Source organism: Engraulis encrasicolus, chromosome 14, assembly GCF_034702125.1.
Source record: "Engraulis encrasicolus isolate BLACKSEA-1 chromosome 14, IST_EnEncr_1.0, whole genome shotgun sequence".
Taxonomy (NCBI): domain Eukaryota; kingdom Metazoa; phylum Chordata; class Actinopteri; order Clupeiformes; family Engraulidae; genus Engraulis; species Engraulis encrasicolus.
Window position 1 is genome coordinate 40,191,706 of NC_085870.1, and position 20,387 is coordinate 40,212,092.

Genomic DNA, 20,387 nt, shown 5'->3' on the forward strand with positions numbered 1-20,387 from the left:
TCACATACACACAGGTGGGTAGGACCATCCTCATGTGACTACCAGGGGCACCCTTCACTCGGGACAGGTTATGGGTAAGGGGAACGCCACTGGTCAATTACACTGAGGGACTCTAGGCAGACTGTATGCTTCCTTGAACTCAACACCTGGTAGTCAACAGCAGGTTAGTTTATCTCCAACACTTTTCTGTGCAAATAAAAATAAAAATAAATATGATCTGGCTAAATAAACCTTAATAATTGCTCTATTGTTTCTCAGGACCTGTGCACACCTGGGCAATTGTTTATGTTGTTAAGAGTATTCTGCTTTTCATTTGTTTTATTTTTTTGTGAAATTGCACGTTTGGTTTTTTTGCTTCTCTTTGTTTGTTTGGTTGGGTTTTTTACATAATGTGTTGTCTTGTTTCTTCATTGTTGTGTCTAGAATGGTGGCACAGGAGAGTGTGTTGCTGTTGTCTTGCTTGTTTTGTCTTGGCAGAGGTAAGAAAACACATGAATGGCTATGCAATACAATGTTTAATTCTTATTTGAACATTACTTTATCTTAATGAAATAGAATACTTAAAGTATAATTATCCAGCGAACATTACTAGCAGTTATTACAATATAACACAAAACAGGCACGGCACGTGTTGACCCATTGCTTTTTACATGTTGACCCATGCTACTTTTACATGTTTTCTGGATGTTGCTAAAGCTGACTGGCTGCAGAATATCAGCACTGACCTCTTCAGATCTTCTGGAGACATTCTAATTGGAGGCCTCTTCCCCATTAACGAGCTCACCAGCGACCTGAGTGAACGAGAGGAGCCTGATGACATTGAGTGTAACAGGTGAAGCAATATGGTGATATTAAAATTAGACTTTGGATCAATACTCAACACAAACGTTTTGGGTCTAAATATACACTTTTTTTCAGTAAACGATTCGATTTTTCTGTCTGCCAAAACCATTTTGACTGTCTTGGTTGTTTATAAAAGTATATGACCTACAATTATATTGCATGTGCATGCATTATTTTGTTTTGTTTTTAATAGTGCCTGATATGATTGTGTTTATAGTGCTTCTAGACTTTGAGGTTCAATACATGAAGAGTTCAGATGCAAAACCCCCTAACTCCATTTCTGAAGACCTAAACTTCTATATTTTTAAAGAACCCTGTTGCTGGTTTGGTTTACAATCATGTACTTGATAATACATATAAATAGTTATTTTACATAAATAAAATAAAAAATATGCAATTTTGATAGCTTTGTATTAAATAAAAATGAATTAAGATTATTTTCTGAAAAGGCACTTAGGGGGTTTTGCATCTGAACTCTTCACATGCTCTCAATGCAAGTATTTTCCCATGTGTTTCCTGTGTGCCTCATCATCAGTATCAACACCTACGGGCTAGGGCTGGCCCTGGTGATGAAGTTTTCTGTAGACCACATCAACGCAGAGCAAAGTGTCCTGCCTGGCATAAAGCTGGGCTTTGAGACCTACGACACGTGCAGGCAGCCGGCCGTGATCATGAAGCCCACCCTCCTCTTCCTCAGCGAGGGCTCCACGGAGGAAGTGGCCGTCAAGTGCAACTACACCGACTATGTCACGCGGGTGGTGGCCGTAATCGGCCCGTACATCTCAGAAATGGTGGGCGTCGTGGGAAAGCTTCTCGGGTTCTTCCTGATACCGCAGGTTGGTGGGTGTTAGACTCAGTGACTCAGTTTACGCACTCTGTATGATTGGAAATAGAACTCTTGGGGGTGGTGTGGTTAAACGCACTTAATGCAACCATCCATGAACAGGTTCAGTGCCAGTGCAGGGGGACACAGGTTCAACTCCAGCCTAGGTCATTTCCCAACTCTACCCCAACTCTCTCTCTCCCAGTTGTTTCCAGTCATTTCTTCCCTGACCTACCCTATGAAGACATTAAAAAACCATGATAAAGGCCCTGCCGTGGCCAACCGGTAGGGTACTCGTCTGCCATGCGGCCGACCTGGGTTCGATGCCCGGCCCGGGTCCTTTGCCAACTCCTGCCCGTCTCTCTCTCCCCATTCACTTCCTGTCCACCTCTCAAAAAACTGTCCAATCATCAATAAAGTCGCAAAAGACAACACAATTAAAAATAAAAACATAATAAAACTCTTTGTCTGTAATGTTCTCTTCTTCTCTTTCACCAGATCAGCTACGGGGCCACCAGCGACAAGTTCAGCGACAAGGACCTGTACCCGTCCTTCATGCGCACCGTGCCCACGGACAAGTGGCAGGTGGAGGCCATCGTGGAGCTGCTCAAGCTGTTCGGGTGGAACTGGGTGGCGGTGGTGGCCAGCGAGGACGAGTACGGGCGGCAGGGCCAGCGGCAGTTCTCCAGCCTGGCGGGAAACGAGGGCATCTGTGTGGCGTACGAGGGCCTGATCCCCATCTACAGCGACCCCCTGCCCACCATCAAGAACATCCTGCAGCACATCAACACCACCAGCACCGGGGTCGTGGTGCTCTTCTCCCTCTCGCAGCCCGCGCTGACGTTTTTCAAAGAGGTTAAGACTGTCTTTCTCTACTGTCCTATACAAATACTAAATGCATAAAAAGACCCCGAAAATATTTGAAAGCCGTTAATATCTGCTGACCTTATCTAGAGCTTTCGATAAGGTTCTACATTGAGAGGTACAGTATCGTACTAGAGACTATTTTCAATGGCTAATTTTATTAATGCATTATCGATATAGACAACTGATGGTAACTGTACTGAACAAACACATTCAACTCTCTCTTTCTCTCTCTCCCTCTCTCTCTCTCTCACACACACACACACACACACACACAAACACACACACACACATACACACACACACAACCAGGTGATCAACCAGAAAATGAAGCTTGTATGGGTCGGCAGCACCGCCTGGGCTCTGCACAACGACATCGCCTCGTTGCCCCAAATCAACACCGTGGGCACCATCCTGGCCTTCGCCGACAAGAGCCGTCCGCTGCCTCTACTGAGCCCCTACTTCCAGGTAGGGGTGTAAATAAAAATCGAAATGTATCGATGCATCATTCCTACAGTCGACAATTTAATCAAATCGCATAGTACCGTGGGGCATCCTTAAGTATCGAAAATGAATGGAATCGCTGGTCCCTGTCCAGTGCCCTAGTTAATAACATATTAGAAGTGGAAAAATGATATGAAAAAAATCGAATCGAATTGCATCCTATCGTATAAAAAATAATTGAATCGCTAAGAAATCGATACCTTGTCGTATCGTCATGGAGGCTGTGATTTACACACCTACTTCCAGGCCCTCTTCTCCAAGATCCAGCAGGAGAGGCAGGAGCAGCCGTCCTCGGAGCCCAGTTCCCTCACCCCCACCATGGGCAACCCCTGCCCTCAGTGCTGGTACTTCTCCCCAGACAACATCACGCTGGTGGACCATACACTCTTGCAGAGGACGGCGTTTAGCGTGTACGCTGCCGTGTACAGCGTGGCCCAGGCACTGCACGACATGCTGGGGTGTAACGCCACCTCATGCCCACCGTTAGGCAAACAGAAGATCTACCCATGGCAGGTACAGTATTGTCTAAAATAGTGTTAGGTAGCCCTCAGTTGCAAATTATTATTATTTTTTTTAATGAATGGTTCTATTTTACTTTTTAAATGTTAAGAGAGGCGTTGGCAAGCTTATGATGAGGTCAACGGGGTGGTTGAGAACCACTGGTCAAAAAGGATGCCTTTCATATTTTTGTCATCCATAGAGTCCACTGTAGAACCTAAAGCTGAAATCACCTAAATCTGAAGACAACTAAAAAAGCTCACCCATGTTTGTGAATTTTGTTTAGTCACCTTTCGAGGACATAGAGGGTGTGAAGGGTAGGCAGTTATGCAGAGTGTTGTTATATCGCTGCTTTATAATGTAATAATCCTAATAATTCCAAAGCTGTATTTGTTAATTATAGTTGCATGTTTGCCATGTTTGTGTTTTTTTTTTTCCAGATGACACCGCATGTTATTGCTTTATTCTCACTGTGGAACTTTGGAATTGTTTGATAATTCATTAACAAATACTGTAGGCCTACATCAAATTCAATTGTATTTCATTGGTTCCCAATGCTATAGTTGCTAGAGGTGCTGAGGAAAGTGTCCTTGGACATCAACGGCACGCACCTTAAGTTTGACAAGGATGGGAACCCCAACATTGGCTATGATGTGATGGTGTGGATCTGGCGGGGGCAGAAAGTGGAGTTCAGGGAAATCGGCAGCTTCCTTGGGAACCTCTCTATCGACAAGACACGCATCGAGTGGCACACAGAATCCAATGAGGTAACCCCCCCACAGACAGATAGACAGACAAACGAATGGACAGATGAGCGGATGGGTGGTAGTAGACAGACAAACATACAGGCAGACACCAAGACACATAAACAGAAAATGCACAAGTAGCGCCTCGTCTTCAACTTTTCGATGCCTTTTACAAAAGGCCGATTGCGAGTGGAAGCGCCAAAATATTTTATCTGAAGGGTCTTTTGTTTAAAAAGCCACCTGGCTGTCGGGCCTGAATACCCAAAAATCCCAAAAAGAAGAGGGACATGAAGGTGTATGGGATGTGAACATGTTTTGGCTTTCTTTTGCCGCCTAGACGGAAATGCAACCCGGGTCGTCTTCAAAACGCAGATTTTTGCGTCTTGAAGCCACCAGATGGCGGGGTCACCACGTAAACAAACTTTTTCTCTCGCAGTCTTCCTCGTATAAATGGCCATAGACAGACAAGCTGACAAGCAGACACATACAGCCACAGTCAAATGAACCAACACAGAGAGAGAGAGAGATAGTTAGAGACAGAGAGACAGATAGAAACCCAGCCAGCTAGACAGAACAATAGGAAGACATCCAACATACAATATTATATATATTTATATATTTATCCAAATAATGCTCACCGTTCCACCAGTGTAACACAGTAACAGTCATTGAAAAGTTAACTACCATAGTACAACACTACTATGACATAACACAGAGCATTTAGTAATGTACTCCGACTTGGTCATTGCCATTCTGGTAAAAGAACATTCATACCACTGTGTTAACAGGCTAAAAATATGTATGTATACAATACCAGTAAATCCACAAGCTCACATGTCGTTGTTTCCAAGGTGCCTACGTCCAGCTGCTCTGCAGACTGTAGGCCCGGACAGGTCCGCCGGGTCAAAGGCTTCCACTCCTGTTGCTTTGACTGCATCACGTGCCTAGAGGGAACTTTCCAGAATAATTCAGGTGAGCTCACTGACATCGAAACACAACCTGAAGTGTCAAACTGTTGGAGGGTATTTTTTGACTTGTCCAAAATAATCTAATCTATGTTAAATTATGGAAGGAATGTCAATATCAACAGACAGGCCCGCTGACACCGGGGAAGGGGGACACAAAAGGGTCAGTTGTCCCGGGCCCAGGGAGAGAGAGTGTCCAGAATTGGGTCCTCATTGCATTGTAGTGTATATGTATTGAGAGGATGGCCCTTTCTGATGATTTTGTCCTGGGCCCAGTCAAACCTGTCAGCAACCCTGTCAGCAGTGCCCTATACTTACAACATCCTCTTTGAATGTTCCTAACAGTTTATATAATATTAATATTAATAACATACTAATAAATAACAATGCAAAGGTTTTCTTTACCGCTTTTCATGACACTCAGTCGCTTATATATTCTCTGTATAGAATCTCTGTTCCTAATGGGCAGACAGTAAATGTCCACGTGTTTCACAGATGACATCCAGTGCACCACCTGCCCCGAGGGCCAGTGGTCCATCCAGCGCAGTAACCACTGTTTGGACCCCACATACACCTACCTGGCCTGGGACAGCCCTGAGAGCCTTGGCCTGGTGCTGGCAGGGGTGGTGGTGCTCATCTGTGAGATCGTTGTCACCGTGCTCTTCCTGCGCCACTGGGACACTGCGTTGGTGAAGGTATGTGGGTTTCTGCAATACCAGAAGTAAATGATAAATGTCCGTAACACTGTTAATGCTCCCAGTTGTTTAATGGCACTACGTTTCTGACCTCAGTCCTTCTTCAAGTGCATTTGTAGGTGCGGGTGCTTGTACAGTATATAGAGTGTATTTGTTCTGTTGAGTGTATTTGGCCCCAGTCTAAATGTTGAATAAACACTGTGCTGTTTATTGCACTGAGCTGACTGCTACAAATCGTGACCTTTGACCCCCTTGAAGGCGAGCGGAGGGCCCCTGTGTGTCTTGTCCCTGCTGTGCCTGGTGGTGTGTTGTGCCAGCCTGGTGCTCTTCCTGGGCCCTCCGGGGGACATCATGTGCCGCCTGCAGCTGCCATTCAACGCCTTCTTCCCCACTGTGGCCCTGTCCGCTATTTTAGCCATCTCTCTACAGGTGAGAAACACAATTCTTCATACAGTATATACATTATAGAATTGTTGCTATTTCCTATTTTTTTCTAAGATTTGCTTAGATTTGCTTTTGGACATAAGATCTTCTAGTTAACAGCATGGGGCAGGAGGAAGAAGAGACCATGGCTGCAACATCATTTTCTTAATTTATCTTTCATTTAGTCCAGTGTTTGGAACACATATCCGGCAGTTGTTTTTATTTTATTTGGTCCATGGGATATAATGTCTTTTATCATATCAGAACCTTTGAACCTCCACAGCGTTCTCTTTTGTCCCCTTCAGATTGTTTGTGTCACTGAGTTCCCAGAGAAGACGTGCCCTCACCTGCAGACCTTGCGAGGCCCGGGCAGCTGCCTGGTGGTGCTGGCCTGCTGTGGAGTTCAGGCTGGACTGTGCGGCTGGTTCGTCCAGGTTGGTACAGCAGTTAAAGGATAACTCCAGCCAATTTCAACATGCAGTTGTAATGCTCACACTAACCTGGACTTTTCAGTAGCTGAACTTTTTTTTCCTCAGCCTTTTCCGAGATCCTGGTCATTGTAATGGGGGCAGGTGTTTGTTTACATTTCAAAAAACATCTTGATTTATTCCCAAAAACATCCAAAAGGTTATGCAACATCAGCAGACAACTAGCAAACAGTGATACCTTTTGGGAAAAAAGTTGGAGTAGGCCTATGTCAAGAATTTTTGAAATGTAAACAAAATCTGAACCCATTAAAATAGCTCAGATCTCGGAAAGGGCTGAGACGAAAAATGCAGCATCACTGGGTACTGACAAGTCAAGGGTAGCGTGAGCAATACAACAGCATATTGAAATTGGCAGAACTGGTCCTTTAACTTCGAGGCGAGTAAGCAATTGAAATTGCACAGTTGGGATTATTGACAGTTAACTTCTCACTTTTACAGTGGCAGTTAATCCCGCTTGAACGTTTAGTGAACGTTCCATGAGCCAGTGGTGAGTAAGTCAGTAAGCAAGAAGCAAGTAAATAGTGGCGACATGGGTGAACGTAGCGTTAGTGTTTTTTGCTATTGTGTTGAGGGAAGGACGAGCAGGTTCAATCCAGTTTATTTTGCATCCTGACATGCTGTAGAAGCTGAAAGAAAGTGAGCTGGTTGGTTAAAGATTAAAGCCCCAGGGTCATGAGAATTGTGCACATGATTATAAAAGCATGAAACTTGTGTCTGTCCAGGTGGCCCCTTCCCTGACCACCTCTCGCGCCAACCTGAAGGTGACCTTTGTGGAGCGGTTTCTCGGATGCCCGGTGGAACCGATGCTGAGCTTTGGCATTGTGCTGGGCTTCAACGGCGCACTAGCTCTGGTCTCCTTCATGTGCACCTTCATGGCCCTGAAGCCAGCCGGGCAGTACAACATGGCACGTGACATCACCATTTCCACCCTGGCTTACTGCGTGGTGTGGGTGATCTTCGTGCCCATCTACACGGGTTTGGACGACAGGGAAAAGTCCATCGCTCACGTGGCCGTCACCCTGATCAGTCACATGGGGCTGGTGGCAGCCTACTTCTTCCCCAAGTGCCACCTACTGCTGAAGACACCTGAGCTCAACACACCAGAGCACTTCCGCGCCTACCTGGAGGGCAAAACAGCACCAGAGGAGGAGCAGGCTCACTAATGCCATGGGATGGGAAAATGGCAACCTGGAGATGAATGGAATTAAAATGTTCTTGAAATGTGATGAATATTAGTGTAAAGAAGAATACAAATAAACCTATGACCTATAATCAAATCGAACATTTTAATATATTGATCTGAGATACCAGAGGGCAAAATGTACTCTGCCTTATACAAGTGTCAAATATATGTGAGTGTATGGTAGCCTCATAATGTGCACTGTTCCACACGTGGAACAATGTATTAGTCATTGAAAATACTTTATTACCATATTACTACACTACTACAGCATTGCACATGGTCTCTTTTAGTAATACATGACAACTTGCTATTGTTAACATATTAGAAAGACCTTGTCTTAGACAACTAGTGCATTAAAGTATACCCCTGAGACTTGATATGGGTGTAGTAGCCTACATTAGTTAAAAAAAAATAAAACTTAAAGGCAACCAGTCAACTGAACAAGATGCAGCAGTTCACCTGTATGGCACTTTTAAAGGTGCACTGTGGAGAATGTGGCCAGAATGGGTACTGCTACTATGCTGCTCGTTGAAACTGTGCTGCCTATTACCAAATTTGATCTTTTCATGAATATTTACAAAATAACAAACCAATATTTACTAGTATAACCAGAGCGCAGTAAGTTTTGCAGCTAAAAATGTACATTTCTGGACATTCAAAATGGCAGACCATGGAGAAGATATCCCTTTTCATGTATGAAAAGTGCAATTTTCCCAGTCATACTGGATACTTTGAATTTGGTGGTGGTGGTATTCATGAAAAAGGTAAAATTTGTGAATGGGCAGCATGAATTCTGGAAATAAACTACAAACTAAAATATTACATGGTGCAACTTTAAAAAACGGTTTGTTTTTCCAGTACTTGCCAGCTGATGTCTAAAGCCAGATGTCTAAGATAAAGATGACGGTACTTAATGTTTCAATAAAGTCTAACAACCATCAATAACTGTCGTGCTACTTTTTATTAATTGAATTCCAAGTGCTGGATAATCATCTCAATATGAGCAAATGTGAGCAAAATGAGCAAAATCATCCGATGTTATAAAAAACATAATGTACATACTGTACATACTACACATACAGTATCAGTGCATGTAAGCTAACTTACATACCACAGACAGACATATAAGATAAAACTACTGTGGCTACATAGAAACTTGTTAATTACTTTATGCACCATTCATCTTAATGAGAACTCACTGAGGAGGGTTTCGTAGATGGTGCTTAGTCAGACAGGGTAGACAAATCAAGTACAAAGAAAACAATCTATGTATTGCAGATACACAGTATATTCAGTCCCTCCAGGATTTTGCACTGGGATTTTGTGATTTTTGCGGTCAAAATGTCTGATTTTGTGGCGGCATTTTCTCATTTTTTGCAAAGATTTTGCGCCCCTTTCTGGGTTTTTTGGTAACTGAAAACCACAATCAGAGGAGGAGGAGTGCATGGCTATGTTTGCTGTTTTATCGGAGATGGGCTCGCGCACGAGAGAGAGAGAGAGCGGATACATCACGTTGCCATGATGATTTTACTGATGATTTTCGCTGAATCGCGAAAAACTGGAGGGACTGTATATTGCAGATACGGCAACATCATCCTGAAAGTCAAGATCAAGCAATATCACCCTTCAGAGTCTCCTCTACAAGTTGTGCCCAGGGGGATATCCAGAAAGGCAGAAATGGCATTTAGCCATTATGCTGCCAAATCCTTTTCAAATTAGAACCAACCAACCAATGAGCACATGATTGCTGGCCCCAACAGTTTCATTTTTTTTTTTTTAAAGGAATTGAAAACAGCTTGATTTTCATCTGCCTTTGGTCAAAGTTAGTATCTTCTCTCTATAATACGTCCTACACTTTCTGCTTTCTACAACATGTTTTCTTCTCTCTTCTCTTTCTTTCCTCTCAAACACATTGATTGACAGTTATGTATGATAATGTGCTATACACATATTTTTATTGCAATTCTTCAGCAGTCAGGTAATGGCAGATATAAAAAATTCTAACCACCTTAGAATGTCTCTGATAATGGCTGGCTTGAAGATTCCAGACCTAGCAAGCAGTGCTGTCACCATAGAAATAGAATCAGATCTGTCACCACGGTTACCAGGATAGTCTATTTGTGGCACTTTTTGAACACATGCTTTTTAGAACTAAATAATAACACAGTCAGATAAGCAAGAAGAAGTTGTGTTGAAGAGGGCACTCACCTGTGGAGCCCCTTTAGGTGGGTTTTAATGTGTAATGACAGCAATAGCTATGTAAAAGAGCAATGCAAATGCAAGTTCAATCCAGTAATTATCAAATAATCCAGGAACTAATTTTAACATAAATTTAACTTAAATGCTCTAAGGGTGCATACATGTAGACTTCTTTCCTAATTTTAACTTTTTTTTACAGGGGCAAAAGAATGATGGACGACTCTATTGAAGACCAGAGAACAGAATTCACGAGTCCCAGCGGCTATACTGTCAAATCAGCTAGAACACAACCTAGGCCACGAAGCGCAAGGAAAGTTGCTTGGAATGAAGACAGCAGTGATAATGCTGGCAGTACTGCCTGTGCCAGTTCTGTATCCAGCATGGACCCTGTTCAAACTCTGACAGATGAGGAGAAGTGGATTAATGACTACGCAAAGGAAGACAAGATCAACGGAGAGGTGAGAGAAAGAGAAAAAACATTGTTAACAGAAGTGCGCTGAAGACCCATCTACTCAAAATAGCATATGGACTTACATTCATTTTCTCTCTCTCTTTCTTTCTCTCTCTCTCTCTCTCTGTCTGTCTCTCTCTCTCTCTCTCCTAATTTCACTTTATGTTTTATTTTTTTTAGTGGTTTTGTTTCTAAGGTAACCTCGGGTGTTTTTAAAAGCGCCATGTAACAAGTAAAATGTATTAATATTTATTCATTAGGCCTATTAGACAGGGGAACATCTGATACAGGAGGAGAGAAGTTTTACAGGTATTAGACAGTGAGAGAAATGTTTAACATTTAACTACCCTACACAGTAAAACACTGATAGAGTGGCAGCTGCAGCCTAGTGGTTAAGGAGATGGATCAGAGGGTTGCAAGTTCAAATCCCACCCTTTCACTCCCTATCTCACCTAACCCCACACTGTCCCAGGGACTGTAACCAATAACTGTAAGCTTTGGATTTTAAATATCAGTTAAGTGTAATGTAATAGAGAAGGTTGTGGCTACTAAAAGGCAAGCCGAGTACTACTTTGTATAAAAATTACAGAATACCTCAATGATCTGATCATTACATTACATTACATTGCATTTGGCAGACGCTTTATAACCAAAGCGACTTTCAAAAGAGGATCATAGGCATGCATAAGGTGGCGCGAACATGTGCCTTATATAACCAAATATTCTCTATTCTAATTAGCATTTAAACCGTCTCTGGTATAACCTTATAAGTTAAATGTGTCATCTTTATTAACTAAACAGCATGTTCTAAAATGTATTCACCATTAAAATCACTGGAAAGTATGTGTTAATGAAGATTAATGTAATTTTCTAAATTGCGGACTATCGTTTTGTCACCACCTATTCTCAAGAAATTCATATCCATCCTGGTTTCAGGCACTTGGCATTTTTGTGTATTCACTGTCAATGCAGATTTTGTAGCAGAAACTATAGATATCAGTTCAAATTACATGAAGGAATGATTACATGAATGATTTATATGTTTTAAATGGTTTGTGGACACCCAGTAAGTTATTATAAAACATATTTGCTATACAGTAACTAAATTATATAATATTCATACTATAAAATAATATCTTAGTATTTTTCAAGTTTTAATGTAATATATATATATATTACTCACTGAACAAGGACTACAATTAATTTCTTGGTACTTGCTACAATGACAAAGAAAAATACTTTGTATCCCATTCTATATTTTATGCTGATGCTGTACATGGTTTTCCTCGCATTACAGAAAAGGCAGAGGAGGGTGACAGAGAGACCGAGGTCAGGCCAAACCATATGGCAAAGTAACAATGACGTACCTCTGAGCAGCACTGACAAGCCATCTGACGTGAGAGGACAAAAAGAAGATCACACTGAGGTGCAAGAACTGGATGACACAGAGTTGGCATCCACAGAATGTCTGTCGGTGCGGCCGGGTGGCAGTGAGAATGGGAGGGAAACACGCCCGCCGAACGCGACGAAGAACGGGAGCAGTACAGCTGAAACCATTCCGTCCACGACAATTGGGGAAGAACAGCAGCCCCAGGTGTCACCACAGAAAGCCCAAGAGCCAATCAAACGGGTGTGGGTGAAAGGCAAGGAGATTATCATGGACGAAGCGTATCATAAAAGAGATGAAGAAAAAATGAAGGAGTTGATGGAAAGGATCCGCTACCCACATGGTAGGATTAGAATGCCACCAGGAAATTGTCTCGTGTGTGGCACTCATGGAAATCCACTGGATAATCCAGAAGTTCAGAAGGATAAAGAACTATATCAACTGTGTTTAGAAAGGGAAAACTATAAAAAGACCAGGGAAGCCGAGAGGGCATTAACAAAAAGGTATGCATTGGAGATAGAGGCCGCATTGGGTTCGAAGGCCATGTCATACCAGGTAGAAGATGCAGAGGGAAACTTCAGGCCAGCTGATCAAGAAATCAACAGTCACCCCCATTCACAGGAAGCAGGTACCATGACAGAGAGCACGATCCTACAAAGGGTTGTGAGTAAGGTGAGGAGTCTGGTAGGAGGGGACCCGAGAGAGTCTGATCAAAATGTTGAAACAGACTCACAGTGCAAAGAAGGCGAAGGTAAAGAAAAAGCAGAGAGAAGCCTGGACGCTCAAGAGTCCGAGAAGCTCGCGAGAGAGCTGAGCGAATGCAACATAAGCCGAGAGCATGACACAGGTTCCGAGTGCAGCGATGAACTTCCCAACAGAGAGAGAAGTGTGAGGAGAAGGTTTCTTGGATGGGTCAATGACAGCATGAAGAAGAGGTACCACGACAAGATTGCCAGAAGTCACCAGAGGGAGACTCAAGAGGGACAATCAGTGTATGTCTCAGGCAAGTTTGCAAAACCTCATGATCTTATAATCGTGGCTATGGTCATTCTTATAAATCTTGTTACTATATAAATGCAGAGTAATATTAACCCCTTTACGCAGAGCCTTTGTTATAACCTTACTGTCACCAAAATGTAATGGCCATGTCTTAATCTGTTACTTAAGACTCTCTGTACTGTCATGGCAATGTTGTTATAATGTAGTTGAGCATTTTCAGCAAGTGAATAGGCCCGCCGGCGACCCCATCTGCACTAAGAGGCTACGGCATATGAGATACGGGATACAAGTGCTCTATTGTCATATAGGCATAAACATGCATTTATGAAGAATGACAAAAATTATTGTGAGGACTTTGTTTTGAATTAGTGGCAAACCGTTTTGCCTATTTGACCCCTGCAGGCTTTCTTGGCAGGACTTCCCTGTATTTGGGTCTGAGTAGGATTTCCACGCGGGCTGAACGGGAGCAGGAGAAACGGGCCAACCTCTTCAAGGCGGAGGCCAGGCGAAAGGGCATGGAGTCCAGGTGGTTTCGATGGGAGAGAGAGAGGCGCCAAAGGAAAGAGGAGAGGCTGGAAAAAGAGAGGGAGGAGCAGAGTCAGTCCCAGCTGGCCTGGGTTCTGCAGCAGAACGAGAAGGCGGATAAGAACCTGGATAACTACAACGGCTCTCAGGAATACGTCACCGAAAACAGACTCCTGAGGAAGGAGATGATTGGCTGGAGTAGGTCATCGGAGTGAGGGAGAGAATAAACATATTGAGGGTGTGTGGGATGAGATAGATCTAATTATTCAACGTTTCATTATCAGGCTGGTCACCTCTAAAAGATGCATTGCGGCATCAATCTTTCAAAATAAAATTTTCATTGAAAGCTGCAGAATGGGTCTCGTGTTCTCAAATGTGTTGATGTGATTATGAATACATGAAGACGTCTTGCGCATTTGGACATTATCTGAAAAGTAGGGCTAGGACTTATTAACATGATTAATTTCTATTAATTAACTACACAAACATTAACATGATTAAAAAATAATGCATTTTAATCACACTATAATATAGTTAGGCCTACATAGTTCTGGATTAAACCAGTGGAAAGCAGCATTGCGCCTAATGCTGTACAGCCTGCTGAAATTGATTTGATTTCTTTTTTGTAATGAACTTTTGATAACTCAACATTCCAATAGCCTCTGAAGCAACAGAGAAGTTTTGTAATAATCAGGGTTATAATGTTCGAAATGTCCTTAAAAGCATTGTGTTTTACAAAAAAAAAAAAAAACACACACACACAAAAAAAACTATGTTATAGTTACAGGTTTACCCATAGGCTACCTAAACAATGCACTGGTCTGTTCATCTTGAAAACTCTAACTTTGAAAAAAAAATAAAAAAAATTTTTTTATTTTATTCAGTCTTGATATATATTTCAGATTGGATAAAATGTATGGCCTATTACAACAGGCATTCTTACAATACTGCCCTATCTTGACCTTCAACCTGACCACAATTTCCTGTTCAATATGGCACATTCATTTCTACCTATTCATTGCCATGCCAGGTTGTCCTATCTCCTGCCAACTGATTTAGCCTACACATCTTCAAGACACATGCATTTGTTATTTATTTTACTTACCTTTCACTCCCATCTTGATAACTCCAGGGGATGGCCTATTATTCGCCAAGAAGAAGAAGAAGAAGAAGAAGAAGAAGAAGAAGAAGAAGAAGAAGAAGAAGAAGAAGAAGAAGAAGAAGAAACATGAAAACACATAGGCCTAGGCATTTTCTTCATCAAAATAGCCTAAATAAGCAAATAAGGAGACGACGATAGGCTATAGGAATAGGCCCTAGTTGTAAACTATGGGGGGATGCTAGAAATCCACACCATTTACGTCCTTTGTTCTTTCTGTAGGCCTACATGGTAAGGAAAACGCACGAGCTTCCTCGCGCCACGTTTCTCTAGACTGCTGCTCACAACAAAGCAGCAGGTGCCAATTCTACCATTTAATTCCGGCTGCATGTTGTAGGGCCGAAGTATTAGCCGGTCTCACAAATGGGCTATGCTTTTGGCGTAGGTAGACAACTGAAATATAAAATGATTTACATATTCAGTCAACATTATGCAATAAGTCAAATAGAACTTTCATTGTAGGCCTACCTGCCGCCGCTGCCACCAGGGTGCCACCAACAATTTGGCGTCCCTCTTCACACCATGCGTCTCGGTGATGATGGGTTTGGTTTTGGTGTCTGTGTGGGTTAGGATTTGGTGCCCCCCAATGGTCTGACTTGTGGCCTACTTACCGTATTCCCACTTGGTTACTGTTGCTAACAACTTCAAGAACAGAGTACCAACACACAACAATCATACACACAACTCACCTCGAAGGTAAGATACTTCAGTTTGCTGCCTATATTCCCGCTGGATTTCAGATAGGCGACTCCAGTTCGCGTTTCTGAGCACTCCGTCTGCGCGTCCCCTTTTGGAATTTTAGTAACGCACAAAATGCCTCGAGGACGCTCAGCCACAAGTATCCGCTCTGACAGCAGCGATATGGATGTCGACGGCGTTGGTATGCTAAAATTCCTGATTCTGCACCACAGTGTTTTCAGATACGAGTCGTAAACCAATGTCTCGCTGGTATTTATTGATATGCTATACTGCAAGAGTTATCTCATAAATATTCTTTGCAAGTGTTTGGTGTCATTTGGTGTGCCTTACAGCTGACACTGAGATGGTGAAACTACAGAGACAATTTCGCATCATGGAGGGAGACCGACAGGCCTACAGCATCCAGTCACAAGAGCTTATACGCAAGCAACGGTAAATGGCACTCAAGCTGTTGAGATCAATTGGCACCTGTTGCACCTCACCTGATCCATTATATTAGCCTATTTCTCCACGTCTTCAAACCATTGTGAAAACTCCTGCTTTGTACTGAAGTATCAAAACTTCAGTTTACAGTACTAAACTGTAGTACCCTCTACTTTGCATAGGCCTACAGCAAATTTGCAACAGAACTATTTGGACAGGACAAGAAGAAACTCAGTAATGCACTTTGCTGCTGCATTGCACCGCATAATTTCGTGCTGAAACGCAATAGGCCTATTGAAGTGGGGGGGAAATATTCACAGGAGTAGTAGAGTTTCCCATGTCAACATGCACAAAATGCTTAATTGTGCACAGGCTGGAGATTGAGCACCTTCGTAAGGAGCAGGATGACCTGCAGAGGAGTCTGCGTGCGTCGGAGAGCGGCTCCCGGCGTCAGCAGGACAGTGGAGATGCATTGCAGCTGCGCTCTCTGCTCACACACAAGGACGACATAGACCAACAGATGGAGAAACAGAGGCAGACTCAAGCAGAGCTGGAGCAAGAGGTGGTGTTACACACAACGCACACACACACACACACACACACACACACACACACACACACACACACACACACACACACACACACACACACACAATCAGCCGACAGGGGGGCGGCAATCAGGTCAGTTGTCCCAGGCTCAGGTAGAGAGGGGCGCATAATATATTGGGGGCCCTCAATATATTGGGGGGTGGGGTGACAGATGACTTCGTGCTTGACCCAACCAAAGTTGTCAGCGACCCTACATGCACCCAGACACGCAAACACTGTAATCCTCTTCCTTCAGCAGATTTTCACACACATCACTATGCATGCAGACACATTCAAAATCTCCCTTTAGCATCACAACATGTGCATTGTGTAATAGATACAGTATACGTATACTGTATATACTCTATATATGTGTGTACTGTATATACTGTATATATACGTGTGTATGTGTGTGTATATATATATATATATACACACACACACATGTATATATAATATACAGTATATATAATATGTATATAAAGTCTTGTGTCTGATGTGCTGTGTGGTGTCCTGGGGTCCCCCAGATCGTGGAGATGCAGAGGAAGCTGGAGGATGTGAGGAGAGGAGAGGTGACCATGGCTCAGGCTATCACCGACCAGACTCAACACACACACAAGGCCACGCGCACGCTGGAGAACAAACTGGACCGGGTGAGGATTGAACAACACTACAGAGTCTTTGAGGCATGATTATAGCTTGGTCTGACCAAGAGCATAGCAACTAACATTCTCAAACGGCATGGTTGGTTGACCCACCTCCCTTGGTTTGCTAGAAATTGCTACTGGTGGAGGTTTAAGTTTAAATCAAGTTTAAGCCAAACATTTTCTTAGTCCCAATAGAACGCCTCTGCTGTGGGGGAACCCGCAAGTACCTCAACAAACAGTTTTCCTGAGCTAGTGTAGCAGAGCCAAAGGTGTTGCGTCACTGCGAGGGCGGAGCCTGGGTAGAAGAACAACATTACAGAGAGTCTTTGAGGCATGATTATAGGCCCAGTGCAGCAGCAGCAATACCCTTTTCAGCATAGATGTAATGAGTGATGAAAATGTAATTACGATGATAATTCAATATACAACTGATGCATACAATACACAAGGCTTTCTGCACCCCTCTCTCCATGTGTGAGAGTTGCATTTCATACGTACTGTCTGTCCTTGTGTTGTTCGTAGGCCCTCACTCGCTTCAGCGATCAGCTGACCAGAAATGGGCATCTCAGGGAGGAGCTGGAGACTCTTCGCGTGGAGCGTCTCCGTTTCCAGCAGCTGCATCGACGACTGGAGAAGGTCAGGGGTGACAGCCTAGCCAATCGTAGCTGTGCACACAGTAAAACTGCCAGTGTTGATGTAACTCTTACAGATTTGAAATGAACCCATTTCCTATAACATCTTATCTGGTCCCTCTTTAATTTTACTCTGTTGTCAGTGAGTTAATTCAACTCAATGTTATGTAACTATTACAAGCTGCAGAGCTGAAATGACTCCGACCACCTGCAGATTTTATACTGACTTTTCACTCCACTGTTAAAGTCATTTGAGTTTTACAGTGTTGTAATAATATTACATTTGGATTTATGTTAAATTACACTGAAACTTTAATGCCCCGTTTTTTTTTTACTGTGAATGACTGTACACACAATTATGGTCAGCAGCACACACAGAGCTTCTTTTCGTTGCGTTTCTATTTTGTTTGTGAAGGAGCTGCTGGATATTCGCAAGGGAGTTGGGGATGTCATCAGCACGTCCACGTCTGCGTATGACGCCAGGTAAAGAAGTCACCTTGATACATGGGTAAGCGCCACGGTGAGGGCGTCAGACTTGTAGCCCAAATGTTGCTGGTTCGACTCCCAACCCGCCAGGTTGGTGGGGGGAGTAATTAGTGCTCTCCCTCATCCTCCTCCATGACTGAGGTACACTGAGCATGGTACCGCCCCGCCGCACTGCTCCATTGGGGCGCCATTGTGGGCTGCCCCCTTGCATGGGTGAGACACAAAATTTTGTTGTGTGCAGTGTGCAGTCAACACTTGTGTGCTGTGTCACAATGACATTGGGAGTTGGAGTTTCCCAGGTGGGCTGGCTTTTATAGAAGTGAACTTGGTGAAGCCCTCTTTTCACTCAATATCAATATTTCCCTCTATTAATTCCCTCAATTCTAACAAAAGTTGAGCAAAAAAAAATCAACTAGTGAACCAAAGCAAAGTCGGCACTGCAGGTGCAATTTCTAAACACTATCTCATGACTGTGTGCTAGCTTGTGTTTGGACCTCAGGCTGAAGGGAGGCCCAGTCAAAGAGATGACCTCTCTGTGTCAAGAGTTGAACCTGTAAACCTAAAAAAAGGCTGCATTTCCAACTATTGCGCTCCGCAGTGTCAGCCCCTGTCCTGAACCGCTATGCCATGACTGATTGTGTCCCTGCCTGTTCCCCCAAGGGTGGGTCGGAGCCAGTCAAAGGCTATCTCTCTGTGGCAGGATTGAACCTGTGAACCTAGAAAAGGCTTCAGGTTCAGCTCTTGGTCTCTGCAGGTCCCAACCAATGGCCCGTGACTGATTGAGTCTTGAGTGTGCTTGCTTTTGCCATCAGGTTGAAAGATTCAAAGATGACCTCTCTGTGTCAGGAACTGCACCTGTGAACCTAGAAAAAGCTTAAGGTTCAGCTCTCCCATGAGTGATTGTGATCAGATCCAATGACTGATTGTGTGCGCCTGTGTTTGCCTGCAGGTTGGAGGTCCAGTTGAAGATTACCATGTTAAAGGAACTTACTCTCTGCAAGTCCCAACCGCTATCCCATGCCTCAGTTTGGCCCCAAGGTCAGGCTCAGTCACAGATGACCATGGCAGATTATTTGCACAATACTATATCCCACTTTATTATCCACGGTTCCAACGGCGCTGCCATTACTGTTTGGGTAGCAGTTGCTAGTCCTAAATTATTCAGAAAGGCTATGGGCAGCCCAACAGGAACTAGCAGACCAGAAATCATGTGGTAGCATGATTGACCTTTATATGGCTGGTGTAATTAGATGGATTGTTTACATGGTTATGCCTGCCTTTGCCCCCAGGATGGACACAGTCTAAGACGACCTCGCTGAAGGAACTTGTAGACTTTTTTGCAACTTTAATGAATTACATAACATCGAAAAAACACAGGCATCATTTGTTGGCCTTGTTTTTGTGCCTGTGTTTGAGCGTCATGGAGGAGGCCCAGTCTAAGATGACCATGCTGAAGAAACTTGTTGACTTTTTTCCACTTTAATTTAATTTATTAGACCAGACTTACCACAGCAGTCATTGGGTTTATCTTGTTTTTGTATGTCTGTCAGTCTAAGACGAGACGACCCTCAAGGAACTTGTAGACGCTATCCCTGGCGCTATCCTATGGCCTCAGACAGTCACAACTGGACTTAGTTGATGTGTGTGCCTTGTCTTCATTCATCTCCTCAGGGTGGAGGCGCAGTCCAAGATGACGCTGCTGAAGGAGAAGGCTGTGAAGGACCTGGCGCAGTACAGTGCGGAGATGAAGGAGCTGGAGAGGGTGATCGCCCACGAACGCCGCCTCAAGGAGTTCATGACCACCAAGTGCAACGAGAGGAGCGGCCAGGACGAGGGCCAGGCCATGGGCAGCAAGCAGGGTGAGAGGAGGGGAGTGGGTTTTTGTTTATCTGTGTGTGTGTGTGTGTGTGTGTGTGTGTATGTGTGTGTGTGTGTGTGTGTGTGTGTGTGTGTGTGTGTGTGTGTGTGTGTGTGTGTGTGTGTGTGTGTGTGCATGTGTGGGCATTTGTGTGTGTGTGTGTGAGACACAGGTTTGTGTGTGTGTGTGTGTGTGTGTGTGTGTGTGTGTGTGTGTGTGTGTGTGTGTGTGTGTGTGTGTGTGTGTGTGTGAGAGAGAGAGAGAGAGAGAGAGAGAGAGAGAGAGAGAGAGAGAGAGAGAGA

At 43.7% G+C, this 20,387-nt stretch overlaps 3 protein-coding genes across 3 annotated transcripts in view; all 3 read left to right on the top strand.

Annotated features, from left to right (window-relative positions):
- Positions 1–424: 424 nt before the first annotated feature.
- Positions 425–8,012, top strand: LOC134463471 (taste receptor type 1 member 3-like). Its single transcript, XM_063216668.1, has 12 exons — positions 425–479; positions 697–832; positions 1,379–1,679; positions 2,165–2,521; positions 2,843–2,998; positions 3,281–3,547; positions 4,096–4,299; positions 5,130–5,250; positions 5,739–5,938; positions 6,197–6,367; positions 6,667–6,795; positions 7,572–8,012. Exons 1-12 carry the CDS (start codon positions 425–427, stop codon positions 8,010–8,012), a joined length of 2,538 nt encoding a protein of 845 aa, XP_063072738.1.
- A 2,143-nt stretch (positions 8,013–10,155) lies between these two features.
- Positions 10,156–13,948, top strand: LOC134462621 (trichohyalin-like). Its single transcript, XM_063215731.1, has 4 exons — positions 10,156–10,257; positions 10,431–10,689; positions 11,980–13,072; positions 13,471–13,948. Exons 2-4 carry the CDS (start codon positions 10,441–10,443, stop codon positions 13,806–13,808), a joined length of 1,680 nt encoding a protein of 559 aa, XP_063071801.1. The 5' UTR covers positions 10,156–10,257; positions 10,431–10,440; the 3' UTR covers positions 13,809–13,948.
- A 1,601-nt stretch (positions 13,949–15,549) lies between these two features.
- odad1 (outer dynein arm docking complex subunit 1) overlaps positions 15,550–20,387 on the top strand; it is a 35,463-nt gene continuing 30,625 nt past the window's right edge. Inside the window, exons 1-7 of the mRNA XM_063216521.1 lie at positions 15,550–15,632; positions 15,784–15,883; positions 16,247–16,436; positions 16,990–17,115; positions 17,632–17,745; positions 18,157–18,224; positions 19,899–20,086. Coding sequence (XP_063072591.1) covers positions 15,566–15,632; positions 15,784–15,883; positions 16,247–16,436; positions 16,990–17,115; positions 17,632–17,745; positions 18,157–18,224; positions 19,899–20,086 — 853 coding nt within the window. The 5' untranslated portion in view covers positions 15,550–15,565. The remainder of the gene's footprint in view (positions 15,633–15,783; positions 15,884–16,246; positions 16,437–16,989; positions 17,116–17,631; positions 17,746–18,156; positions 18,225–19,898; positions 20,087–20,387) is intronic.

Coding starts and splice junctions, on each gene's coding strand:
- LOC134463471 (XM_063216668.1), top strand. CDS start 425: ATGGTGGCACAGGAGAGTGTGTTGCTGTTGTCTTGCTTGTTTTGTCTT. Junction 5,251..5,738: donor AACTTTCCAGAATAATTCAG/GTGAGCTCACTG, acceptor CGTGTTTCACAG/ATGACATCCAGTGCACCACC. Junction 6,368..6,666: donor TTTTAGCCATCTCTCTACAG/GTGAGAAACACA, acceptor TGTCCCCTTCAG/ATTGTTTGTGTCACTGAGTT.
- LOC134462621 (XM_063215731.1), top strand. CDS start 10,441: ATGATGGACGACTCTATTGAAGACCAGAGAACAGAATTCACGAGTCCC. Junction 10,690..11,979: donor AAGACAAGATCAACGGAGAG/GTGAGAGAAAGA, acceptor CTCGCATTACAG/AAAAGGCAGAGGAGGGTGAC. Junction 13,073..13,470: donor ACAATCAGTGTATGTCTCAG/GCAAGTTTGCAA, acceptor TGACCCCTGCAG/GCTTTCTTGGCAGGACTTCC.